This window comes from Oncorhynchus keta, chromosome 7 (genome assembly GCF_023373465.1).
Source record: "Oncorhynchus keta strain PuntledgeMale-10-30-2019 chromosome 7, Oket_V2, whole genome shotgun sequence".
Lineage (NCBI taxonomy): Eukaryota > Metazoa > Chordata > Actinopteri > Salmoniformes > Salmonidae > Oncorhynchus > Oncorhynchus keta.
In genome coordinates this window covers 32,747,753-32,761,589 of record NC_068427.1, presented here as the reverse complement: position 1 = coordinate 32,761,589, position 13,837 = coordinate 32,747,753, and the positions used below count along the sequence as shown (strand labels likewise).

General features: G+C 42.3%; 1 protein-coding gene across 2 annotated transcripts in view; it reads right to left on the bottom strand.

Annotated features, from left to right (window-relative positions):
- LOC118385847 (titin) overlaps positions 1–2,801 on the bottom strand; it is a 181,846-nt gene extending 179,045 nt beyond the window's left edge. For both annotated transcript variants that reach the window (XM_052522661.1, XM_052522662.1), the window contains exons 1-2: positions 2,601–2,801; positions 177–280 (exon numbers count right to left, since the gene is read on the bottom strand). In XM_052522661.1, coding sequence (XP_052378621.1) covers positions 177–267 — 91 coding nt within the window. In that variant the 5' untranslated portion in view covers positions 268–280; positions 2,601–2,801. The remainder of the gene's footprint in view (positions 1–176; positions 281–2,600) is intronic.
- Positions 2,802–13,837: the final 11,036 nt, after the last annotated feature.

Genomic DNA, 13,837 nt, shown 5'->3' with positions numbered 1-13,837 from the left:
TCTGTTATTTCATAGTTTTTATGTCTTCACTATTATTCTACAATGTTGAAAATAGTCTAAATAAATAAAAACCCATGAACGAGTAGACGTGTCCAAACTTTTGACTGGGTCCTGTATGTTTGGACATTCAGCTATATTCATGAGGTATAGTTGAAGAACATAAGAGATCTCCTTACCACTAACTTGAGCCTCAAACGTTGCAGCACTACCCTCTAGTGCCACACCGCTTTGCAGAGGCTGTGTAAATGTTGGTGCCTGTGTTGACATTGTGGACGGCACCCTAAGAGACACAACAAAGCACATCACCAAATCACTCACACACCATAAATCTACCTTATTAATCTTTTACAGTAATTGAATGGTAAAATCCCTGAACAAAGCACACATATACATTTAAAGTTAGCCACTGAGGGCAGGTTTCCCAGACACAGACTAAGCCTAATCCATGACTAAAAAAACCATTGTCAATGGAGATTCTCCATCGAAAGGGCTTTGATTCCAGGACTAAGTTTAATCAGAATAATCTACCTTTCTTTGACATCTTTTACAGTAGTTTTATGGCAAATACATTTGAACTCTACATTTGAACTCAATTCTTAGTTTATGAGTGTGTTACGTCACATCACCAAACCAATGAAGATGAGTCTACCTTTCTTTTACATATGCTAATTAAACCTTAACATCAAATGAACCCAGCATGTATTATTAGCCAATGAGTATCTAATGACTTGTGTCATATCCAGCACCTGGCTTACTGTCACTTGATCTATCAGAGGATCCATGAGATCTGGGTGGTAGGCCGAACACCAGGGCCACAGCTCCGTGTGACAGCTCACAGACAAGACAGTAACAACTAGAAGCTAGCTAGCTACCCCTCAGGAGATCTGTGCTTCACACACACACTTAAATAACAGATGGCCAACTGGCCTTACATCAATGTTTAATGATTTCCAGTTAAATTAATGTTGATATATTTCAAGTTAAGGTAATAAATTACAGTGTAACACTTTTCATTACACTGACCTTATTACTGTGCAAGTATTCCTGTAAGTACAGTGTAACAAGTACTGTAATTACTCAATGTTACACTGTATGTACACTGTATTAAGGGTAAGGCAAGTGTTACTCAATGTAACTAATAGGTGTGTAATAGATTATTTATAACTCATACTGAACAGAACATATCCCTTGACGTCAGCTGTTAGGCCTACAGTTACACTAGGCCTATACAACACATATGCCTTGACTGGGCCTATGTTTAAGTGCTAAAATGTCTGCCATTGCCGTTCCAGTTCCAGATACAACATAATCCACCAAGTCATCTTTAAATAGCAGCTGGATAACATATCAACATGAGGTTTTGGAATTAAGTATTAATAAACCAGTCATGAATTTAAAGACTGTCTCATCTCCAACAATGTACAAAACACTGCACATTTAAAGCTTAATATTTTAAGAACTTGTTTAGGACTATAGATAGAACAGCTTAAACTTAATAGGCCTGTACTTTCAATCCAGTACAGGCCTAGAATCGATAATTTATTGACATACACTATTCAAGCCAAAAATATGAGCCATTAAGCACTATAGTATCACATTACCTTTCATCCTTAGATACAACGCACATCAAATATAAATTCCTTAGGCCTTTACATTTTTTTAATTTAACCTATATTTAACGAGGCAAGTCAGTTAAGAACACAATCTTATTTACAGTGACAGCCAAACCCGGACGATGCTGGCCCCTATGGGACTCCCAATCATGGCCGAATGTGATGCAGCCTGGATTCAAACCAGGTTCTGCAGTGACATCTCTTGCACTGAGATGCATTATCTTAGATTACTGCACCACTTGGGAGCCTTAATGAAACACAATATCACAACTTCCATAGAATGGAACATCAATGAAGCTAGCAGAGAAAAGTTATTCTTCATCCGGATATACAGAATATCACTTCAGAAAGTAAAACTTCACCTCGAGAAATCTCCACAGATCATTAAACAATGGCCTGAGTATATACTGTTCAGAAAGTATACATTGGCGCAACAACAAGCGTCTGCTAAATGGCATATTATTATTATAACTAAGGCATTGCCTTAACAATCAATTGTAGCCTGCATCATATCGATAATGTATGAAAACTATCCAAAACCTTAAACTTTTGATGAGCCATGTAACACAAATTGGAAGGCTCTAAAAATACTTGGTACTAGACTTGATTGACAGTCACCATGTGACACATAACTGGAGGTGCAACTGATAGCCCTGCTGCTGATTCCCTTAAAAAGACATTGCTCCGCAGCTGGGACACCACTCTAACGCTAATACGGGCTATTCTGGGAGCTTCTCAAATCGTTTCACCAAATAGAAAAAACCTTGAATTAAAAGCATTAGTTCTTAATAAGGTATGTATTTCAAATAAAACATTCATAATGTTAATTGATTCCCATAATATATTTTGAGACATGTGTCTCCAATTAGGTGGAAATCACCAATTGTCACGTTATTCTTTTGGAATTACTATATACAGATAACACAATATTAATTGACAAGCACTGCATTAGTATAGGTTAAGGTTTAATGAACTACAATGACTTACTTGTATCCACAAGAGTGCCTGGATTTGATTGGGGGAAGCCCAGGAGTTTTATCTCATTAGAAATCTCCTTATCCAGAAATGTTGACAGAAAATCCAATGTGAGAACAGCTTAGCCTCAAAGAAACCCCAAAAAACAAAACCACACAGTGTAGCTGTGTAGTTTTGTTTTTTTTCCTTATGCAATCCCTACACCCGAGGCAAGGCTGGGAATGCTCCAACTGCTCAGAAGTGACAATATGGTTGTGTTTCTTTTTATACCCCTGGGCAAATCAGCATCATCAGTGCATCCGCTCTCCTTATTGGTCTGCCACTCAGAGGGGCTGATGGGAGATGGGAAGCTATATTATGAAAGCTCACACCTGTCACTCACTTCACTTAATATTGTCCAGGCACTGTTGTCACTGCTTGGGTTCATTTGCCTTTCTTTTGACACAAAACATTTAGTTTTGAATGACTGTCTTCTTGAATAAGGACAATCTTTCATATCCCAAAATGCTACCACTATGTCAATTTCTGTTCTAAAATGTAAAACTACCTAATTTAATTTATTGACCAAATGGAAAGCGTGGCTATGCTTGTCACTCAGATCCTGGGCTACCCCCCATCACCTACGCAGCAAGACTGGAACAAATTATGCCATTAGAGGAACAGGGGCATTGTTTACATATGGCTGCTAAATACTTGTGGCAGCTATGTTAGTATGTGTACGTTTTCCTTTCTTTATATACAAAGATGTATAATAGTCTGTACAGCCTTATTCTAAAATTGATTAAATAAAAAAAATCCTCATCAATCTACTCACAATACCCCATAATGACAAAGCAAAAACAGGTTTTTAGATATTTGCAAATGTATTAAAAATAAAAAACAGAAATACCTTTCTTACATAATTATTCAGACCCTGTACCTCATTGACTCTGCCCTTGATTACTGACCTCTGCCTGCCCTCGGCCTGCCTAGGGCTGTCCCCTTGTGTAATAAATATTTTGAGAATTGTACTATCCGCCTCCCGTGTCTGCAGCTGGGTCATATCCTGAGTCGTGGTAGTACGAACTGGCCATGACTGACCCAGCAGACTCGGACTAGCTCTGCAACACTGTCTCCTCACAAAGAGCCACCATTATAAGACGTGAGGAGATGCTACGGAACCTTATGGAAAGATTCCACAACGTGGCAGAACGCCATGACCAAACCTTCCACCTCTTACTGGAGCAATTCTGCGAGCCATCTTATAGGCAGCAAGCCACAACGGTACCTGCCCAGACTCTCAGTAACCTCATTACAAGCGGTGCTTCTCCCCTTCCTAATCCGGCTCTCCGAGAACCCCACCTACCTCCTCCGGAGCCCTACACTGGGGATCCTGAAACATGCCAGGCGTTTCTCTCCCGGTGCTCCCTCATCTTTGAGCTGCAGCCCTGTTCGCTTCCTTCGGATCGCTTGAAGATAGCGTACCTTAAAACACTGTCTGGGAGGGCGCTCACCTGGGCTACGGTGGTGTGGGAACAACAAACCGCCGTGTGCCATAATCTGGAGGCGTTCATAGAGGAGGTAAGGAAGGTGTTCGATTCTCCGATGTACGGGAGAGAGGCGGCTCGGAAACTGTGTCTGAAAACTGCGTCAGGATTCCCGTAGAGTGGCTGACTTCCCTATGTCGTGGATTATCGGAGAGGATTGAAGACGAGATACCCATGGACCTCGACTCCCGGAAGTCCCCGACGCCTACACGCCTGAGAGAATCCGGAGTTACCTCGGGAATCATCAAGGACGGTCGATTCATCTCCTCCGGGACCTATGCAACTGGGCAAGTCTATATTATCCCCTGAGGAATGTTCACACAGACTGAGCTCTGAAACCTGTCTGTATTGTGGAACTTCGAGACGTTACATATCCACCTGAACAATAAAATACCCAGGTCCATCAGTAGGTACGAGTACGTTGTTGGCCATACAGGGAGTCTCCCATCTGCCTTTACTCGTACTCCTCTCCATGCTATCCTATTGTGGGGTGACCGGTCTAAGTCTCTCCGGGTGATCCTGGACTCAAGAGTTTTATGGACACTGCCTTGGCGTCGGAGCTGGGACTCTCCACACAATCTCTCTCCTCTCTCTCTGAGTCCATGCAGTTCCTGCTCATTGAATCTCCTCATACACCTGTGGTTTTGGGATTGTCATGGCTCCAGAGGCACAACCCCCTGATCGACTGGGCTATGGGTTCTATCTTGGGGTGGAGCCCGTTTTGCCACGCACATTGCCTCTAGGTGGCGCAGTCTGCCCCTGGACATCCTCCCGTGTGCTTGAGTAAAGCTTTGGATCTCACCACCATCCCTGCGGAGTATCAGGGCCTCCGGGAGGTTTTCAATAAGGCCCGCATCATATCTCTTCCTAAACATCGACCCTATGATTGCGCCACTGACCTCTTCCCTGGTACTACACCACCTCAGGGACGGCTCTATTCCCTGTCTGGTCCGGAGACCAAGGCCATGGAGGAGTACATTGAGGACTTTCTGGCTGCTTGGAGCATTCGTCCTTCATCCTGCCAGCTCAGGGTTCTTCTTTGTGGAGAAGACCAAAACCCTCCGCCCGTGTATCGACTACCGGGGCCTCAATGACATCACAGTAAAGAAAGGTTACCCACTACCACTTCTCTCCGCGTCGTTCAATCCTCTCCAGGTGGCGACTGTATTTTCGAAGTTGGACCTTCGGAACGCATACCATCTGGTTCAGATACGGGAAGGAGACGAATGGAAAACAGCCTTTAACACAGCTAGCAGGCACTACGAGTATCTGGTGATGCCATTCGGATTGACCAACGCTCCCACAGTGTTCCAGGCTCTGGTCAATGATGTGCTCCGTGACATGTTGAACAGATTTGTGTTCGTTTACCTTGACGACATCCTTGTCTTTTCCCGTTCGGTTCAGGAGCATGTCCTCACGTCCGACAAGTCCTGCAGCGCCTCCTGGAGAACCAGTTGTTTGTCAAGGCTGAGAAGTGTGAATTCCATCGTTCCACTATCTCCTTTCTGGGATATGCCATCACAGCAGGCAACATTCAAATGCATCCTGACAAGGTGAGAGCAGTGGTTGATTGGACTCAACCCATGTCCAGAGTGCAGCTGCCACATTTTCTGGGGTTTGCACATTTCTACCGCCGCTTCTTTCGGGACTACAGCCCCCTGGCTTCCCCCTCTTTACCCTCACTTGTCCCAAGGTTCTGTTCATGTGGTCCCCAGCTGCTTACCATGCGTTTTTGGATCCGAAGCATCGGTTCAACACAGCCCCCACCCACATCCATCCGGACATGTCCCGTGTCGTGGTCATTTCCTGTATTACTAAACATTTGAGAGTGCAAACCACACACAAGTCAGAGTCATATTATAAAGTCCATCTTTAATTATATGAGCACCATAGCCCTGTGACTCTCAGATCAATTCGGTGTCTATAAATGAATTCTCTGAGAGTGCTTACAAAACAGTTCTTAGTATCATTTATAGCCAAGACACACCCATCTCAACTCACATGACAAATAACAGATCTTAGGAACATTACACAAAGAACCTTTTACTTGAAAGAGGAGTATCCCATAGCTAGATTGCATTAGCTATAAATTATTGTTCAGTTTGGTCTCCTAAACAAAGTTTTCATCTCGTTCTTGGTACCACTTAGGACCAAAACATTACCTTATCCAGTGGCATATATCAATTGTCAATTCTAGATACACTCATCTCAAATACACCACCTCCAGGACAAGATCAGAAAAGACAGTGAGCCTCCTAGGCCATATACTAAATCAGGATAAGGGCAACCTCAGAGGGGACATTCAATAGTTATAGACACATTCCCATAAGAAGACAAGCCTGACCTCTCCCCTCTCTGGGCCCCTAGTGTCTAAGCCCTAGCAGAGAAGGGATAACTGCAAACTGCCAACAGTATTATCCAAAAGAAGACATTCTAATGACATATCTCACATAAGCATTATTATATTCATAAAACATCTTATTTATGAATGTTACCTAATTAATTCATCCCTAACACCCGTCAGTTTGTGGTAGAGCTCAATGCTTCTGACATTGGAGTTGGGGCCGTCCTGTCCCAGCGGTCTGCCCGGGACCAAAAGCTGCATCCCTGTGCCTTCCTGTCCCATCATCTCAATCCGGCTGGAACTTCTGGCTGTCAAAATGGCATTGGAGGAGTGAGGAGGAGCTAACCTGCCATCCTGGCTCCCGCCAAACCCTGGCCATCCTCCGACAATACTTTTGGTGTCCCGCTATGGTTTCTGACGTCTCCGCATTCATCGCCGCATGCACGGCGTGCTCAGAATAAGAATCTGTGGCAAGCCCCGGCTGGCCTCCTTCAACAACTCCCTGTTCCTCATCATCCCTGGTCCCATATATCCCTGCACTAGTCTCCCTCCATCTGATGGCAACACCACCAACCTTACAGTGGTGGATAGATTTTCTATAGCCACCCATTTCATACCCCTCCCCAAGTTACCTTCAGCCAAGGAGACAGCTCTCGCCATTTGAGTGCTCCATGGGTTATCAGCCCCCACTCTTCCCTGAGCAAGAGGAATAGGTCAACATACACTCTGCCCCAATGTTCGTCCGCCGCTGTTGGCTTACATGGAAGAGAGCCACCGGAAATCAGTTCCCCGCTATCATCTCGGGCAGAGGGTATGGCTGTCTACGTGGGATCTGCCCCTCCGGGTGGAGTCTCGTAAACCTTTCCCGTTTTATTGGTCCATTCCCCATTGCTAAAGTCCTTAGCTCCTCTGCTGTTAGTCTTCTGTTGCCCCGTACCATCTGTATACATCTTACTTTTCATGTGTCTAGGATTATACCTTTGTCTCACAGCCCTTTGTCTCCTGTTTCCAGGCCCACCCCCACTCCCCGTCTTATCGACCGCCATCCGATGTCCACGGTGAGATGCGTCCTGAGTGTTTGACCTCGGGGCAGGGGTTTCCAGTACCTGGTTGACTGGGAGGGTTATGCTCCGGAGGAGAGGTGCTGGGTCCCACTAGGAACGTCCTGGAACCGCCGGCACCCCGGTCAACCAGGTTTTGTGCTTGTCTCCACCCCCCAAAGAGGTCTCCCATTTGTCCCCATTGTCCCCTGTGTACACGGTTTATAGTGCATGTCAGAACAAAAACCAAGCCATGAGGTCAAAGGAATTGTCCGTAGAACTCAGAGACAGGATTGTGTTGAGGCACAGATCTGGGGAAGGGTACCAAGCATCCCCAAGAACACAGTGGCCTCCATCATTCTTCATTGGAAGAAGTTTGGAACCACCAAGACTTTTCCTAAAGCTGTCCACTAAACTGAGCAATCAGGGGAGAAGGGCCTTGGTCAAGAAGGTGACCAAGAACCTGATGGTCACTCTGACAGAGCTCCAGAGTTCCTCTGTGGAGATGGGAGAACCTTCGAGAAGGACAACCATCTCTGCAGCACTCCAACAATCAGGCCTTTATGGTGGAGTGGCCAGACGGAAGCCACTCTTCAGTAAAAGGCACATGACAGACCGCTTGGAGTTTGCCAAAAGGCACCTAAAGGACTCAGACTATGAGTAACAAGATTCTCTGGCCTGAATGCCAAGCATCACATCAGGAGGAAACCTGTGGCAGCATCATGCTGTGGGGATGTTTTTCAGCTGCAGGGACTGGGAGACTAGTCAGGATCAAGGGAAAGATGAACGGAGCAAAGTAGAGAGATCCTTGATGAAAACCTGCCAGGACAATGACCCTAAGCACACAGCCAAGAGAACACAGGAGTGGCTTCGGGACAAGTCTCTGAATGTTCTTGAGTGGTCCAGCCAGAGCCCGGACTTGAACCTGATCAAACATTTCTGTACAGATCTGAAAATAGCTGTGCAGCAACACTCCCCTGTCAATCTTTTAGAGCTTGAGAGGATCTGCAGAGAAGAATGGGATAAACTCCCCAAATACCAGTGTGCCAAGCTTGTAGACTCATACCCAAGAAGACTTGAGGCTGTAATCACTGCCAAAGGCGCTTCAACAAAGTACTGAGTAAAGGGTCTGAACACATATAAATGTGATATTTCCATTGAATTTCTTTTGATAAATTCTATAACACTGTTTTTGCTTTTGTCATTATGGGATACTGTGTGTAGACTGATGAGAGAGAAAAAAACTATTTAAATACATTTTAGAAAAAGTCTAACGTAACAAAATGTGGAAAAAGTCAAGGGGTCTGAATACTTTCCAAATGCACAGGCTCCCGAGTGGTGCAGCGGTCAAAGGCACTGCATCTCAGTGCTTGAGGGGGCACTACAGACACCCTGGTTCGATTCCCATAGGGCAGCGTACAATTGGCCCAGCATCGTCCAGGTTTAGCTGGGGTAGGCCGTCATTGTAAATAAGAATGTGTTCTTAACTGACTTGCCCAGTTAAATAGAAAAATACAGATGTATGATCTTAATTTGAGTCAGTTTGCTATAACAGGTTATGTGAAATATTATTCAATGAACAAACGTTGATACATTTTTTTTCATAAGGGAAAATCAACTCTGAAATTTTAAAGTGGAAATTACAAACTTCAGAAGCCTTTTTAAACCTCAAATACACCACAGGTTTTACATGTCCTGCATTGCAGGAAATGTCTCCTGCAACATTGCGACATTTTTGTCTGTTTACATTATCAAAATGCTCACTCACAGAATGTTTTTCAAAACATTAAAAAAATGAAATTGACTCTACTCCAAAAGATAATCTTCAATACTTCTTTCTGATATTGGACAATACATCAAAACAGTTTTCACAAAAAGGCTTTAATTGCAAACAAAGGGACTACATGCAATAGGCAAATTGCCACACAATGTACACACGTGTATGCTGTGAAACTCCAATAAATACATAATTTATTTATTCAAGTCCCCAGACTCCCTATTTTCCCTCCTGCTCCTTTTTAAAAACTTTTTATGTTGTTTACTTGTTGAGGATGCATGTACAGTTTTCCTATCTGGATCTTCAGTGTTGATCATGACGACTGCCTGGGCTTTGAAACACTTTGGTTTGGCTCTGCGGGGGAATACAGATAACTGTGTAAATTGAGATGTCACATTTATTGATAGTTTAGGGGTCATACATCCCAGAATCAAATCTATGGACAGTTACATGTTACACAATGTCATTATTTAACTTGTGTGTATATCTGTTCTATGGTTGTTACTGTTTTTAATGTTGAACCCTGACTGCACTACAAATGTATCAATTTAAACAAAGATATTGATTGATTGATGAATGTGGGTAACACTTTGATGAGTACCTACATAAGGACATTCTAACACGTAAAAAACCCATACATAAGACATCCATGTGTCACAGTAATGACACTAACTTGAATTCTCAATTGTAGAGGATGAACAATTCAAATAGGATTTACCAGTGACCAACTCGTCTGCAGAACAGCAGACTTCCCCCTCTTCCTATTTGGCATCTTACGCATTTCCCAGAGTCTTGACACAATTAGCACTCTTCTTTACAATGACATGGCTTTGAATCTGCAAGGGAGACAAACATGTAACTGATATTTTCATCTATTTAGAATCTTGTACCACCCTGCTTTCTTCACAAGCAATAGTGGCAACTTAAAATATCACAAATAAAAATCTATCATCTAATAATAGGCCATTTAAAGTAGTGTTAGACAACTCACCCTGCTTTCTCCATAAGCTACAATGACACACTTCAGGAAGGGATCTTCTCCCACCAGGAGATGATTATCTTCTGGCTTTGAAAGGAACTGAGGAGTAGATCCACAGACTGGGGGAGACCAAGTTACACTATTTTCTATTGCATTGTTTGATACGTTCCATTAGGTTCAGGAGGATGTACTCATCAAATTAGATGAGCTTGTGCACAATATTTGAAAATCCAGGGGCACAACGTTGGTTTTAGAAGTGAGGGGTACATAACTTTATATAGATTTTTTAATCCAGTTCGATAAACACTCCAAACAGCCTACCCGACGCTCGGAGGCGTCCTCATGGTCCTAAAGCACACTGTTGCCCTGTTTTGTATCACAGCGGGGGACAATATATATGCCATTTAGCAGACGCTTTTATCCAAAGCGACTTACAGTCAGTCATGTGTGCATACATTCTACGTATGGGTGGTCCCGGGGATCAAACCCACTACCCTGGCGTTACAAGCGCCATGCTCTACCAACTGAGCTACAGAAGGACCACACAAGGCTGGGATGGGCTTTTATACAGGTAACGAGTTCAAACAGGTGCAGTTAACACAGGTAATGAGTGGAGAACAAGGAGGGCTTCTTAAAGAAAAACTAACACTTCTGTGAGAGCAGGAATTCTTACTGGTTGGTAGGTGATCAAATACTTATGTCATGCATTAAAATGCAAATGAATTACTTACAAATCATACAATGTGATTTTCTGGAGTTTTGTTTTAGATTCCGTCTCTCACAGTTGAAGTGTACCTGTGATAAAAATGACAGACCTCTACATGCTTTGTAAGTAGGAAAACCTGCTAAGTGTATCAAATACTTGTTCTCCCCACTGTATGTGATATTATCAAGAATATCCCATGGCTTGTCTATCTGTTGCAGATAAAGGCCAATCTTAAGCCTGTATCTGCAATATTTCAGCCCTCTACCACAGGAGGGGAGCCAGCCTTATCATCTCTGTGTAAGGACTGAAGTAGTTAGTGGAGTGGAGATGTAGATTGGAGTGAAGAGGTGTAACCTGCGGAACCACAATTTGACCTGAGAGATTGTGTTACCCCACAACATACAGTACAACAGCAGAGCAGTCAACTTTAAATGCAATCCATACAACTTCCAGGTATTTCAATGAAGGAAATGTTCCCCTTTGATTTGAAAGATTATAATTTATAACTACCAAATTAGTCCTACTTTGTGGTGGGATCATTTTGTTTCTAAAATGAATTATGCAACCAATTGCATTGGAAACGCTTTCATGTGCAAATATTGATATAATAACCATCATATCGAAGTAAACTTGGAGACATGTGTTGTCCTCCCAGTACGACCCGGGAAAGCATGCAGTTTATTAGTCTAGAGATTAAATAAATTATGATGAACTTTATAGGGTGGTGAAAGTGAAAATTGATGAACTTGATGCTCCTTTCTAATAAATATTAAGGGTCTTATTCTGGTGACATGATCATGCCGTTTGATAAATAATAATGTCCATAATAATCCTATCATGTACACTACAGTTAAAAACTTTGGGGTCACTTTTGTCCATTAAAATAACATCAAATTGATCAATCTGAGATATGGCTTTTTCTTTGCAACTCTGCCTAGAAGGCCAGCGTTCCGGAGTCGCCTGTTCACTGTTGACGTTGAGACTGGTGTTTTGCGGGTACTATTTAATGAAGCCAGTTGAGGACTTGTGAGGCGTCTGTTTCTCAAACTAGACATCTAATGTACTTGTCTTCTTGCTCAGTTGTGCACCAGGGCCTCCCACTCCTCTTTCTATTCTGGTTATAGCCAGTTTGTGCTGTTCTGTGAAGAGAGTAGTACACAGCATTGTACGAGATCTTCAGTCTCTTGGCATTTTCTCACATGGAATAGCCTTAATTTCTCAGAACAAGAATAGACTAACGAGTTTCAGAAGAAAGTTATTTCTTTCTGGCCATTTTGAGCCTGTAATCGAACCCCAAAATGTTGACGCTCCAGATATTCAACAAGTCTAAAGAAGGCCAAGTCCATGCTAGGTAAAGCTCCGCCTTATCTCAGTTCACTGGTCACGATGGCAACATCCACCCGTAGCACGCGCTCCAGCAGGTGTATCTAACTGATCATCCCTAAAGCCAACACCTCATTTGGCCGCCTTTCGTTCCAGTTCTCTGCTGCCTGTGACTGGAACGAATTGCAAAAATCACTGAAGTTGGAGACTTTTATCTCCCTCACCAACTTCAAACATCTGCTATCTGAGCAGCTAACTGATCGCTGCAGCTGTACATAAGTCTATCAGTAAATAGCCCACCCAATTCTACCTACCTCATTCCCATACTGTTTATATTTATTTACTTTTCTGCTCTTTTGCACACCAATATCTCTACCTGTACATGACCATCTGATGATTTATCACTCCAGTGTTAATCTTTAAAATTGTAATTATTCGCCTACCTCCTCATGCCTTTTGCACACAATGTATATCGACACTTTTTTTTCTCTACTGTGTTATTGACTTGTTAATGGTTTACTCCATTTGTAACTCTGTTTACACTGCTATGCTTTATCTTGGCCAGGTCGCAGTTGCAAATGAGAACTTGTTCTCAACTAGTCTACCTGGTTAAATAAAGGTGAAATAAAAAATAAATAAATTGCTTCTTCAATCAGGACAACAGTTTTCAGCTGTGCTAACATAATTGCAAAAGGGTTTTATAATGATCAATTAGCCTTTTTAAAATGATAAACTTGGATTAGCTAACACAACGTGCCATTGGAACACAAGAGTGATGGTTGCTGATAATGGTCCTCTGTACGCCTGTGTAGCTATTCCATAAATAAATCAGCCATTTCCAGGTACAATAGTTATTTATAACATTAACAATGTCTACACTGTATTTCTGATCCATTTGATGTTATTAATGATGTTGATGTTATTTAATGGACAAAACTATGCTTTTCTTTCAAAAACAAGGACATTTCTAAGTGACCCCAAGCTTTTGAACAGTAGTGTAGGCTATACACACACTGTATCTGTGAGCTTTTGGCTAAGATGCACGTGCCAATACTGGAGTGGGCACATTCGCTATATAACGCTATATATATTTTTGTGAAAAAATCATTAGTAGAGTTGAAAATGTGATGCAAACCCAATTAACTTGGGTTTTTTATCCGGTACATGGGTTTTTTAACTGCAACAAAATATAATTTTGTACACTACTTTACATCACGCACAGACTTTTATCCACCACCATTTGATGGAAACACATCTCTAGTCTGAAAATGCACATATTGTTTTAATGTAGATTTTAGAATATTTGCACGATGGAAACCTAGCTATAGTCAATTAGTAAATCAATTATGTAAATCTTCAAATAATTAAAAAGTAATGTTGCCCTTAATTAAGTGTATTTTGATTTTAGTGTGGGGGGTGAAGTGATAAAAGTGAAATACAAAAACAGCAAAAAATGATCTGATAGATAATTTTATAAATGTGCATCTTACATGACCATTAAACTGTAGAACCATACAACGGATATAACAAGATGGTAGTAGAGGGAGCACAAAC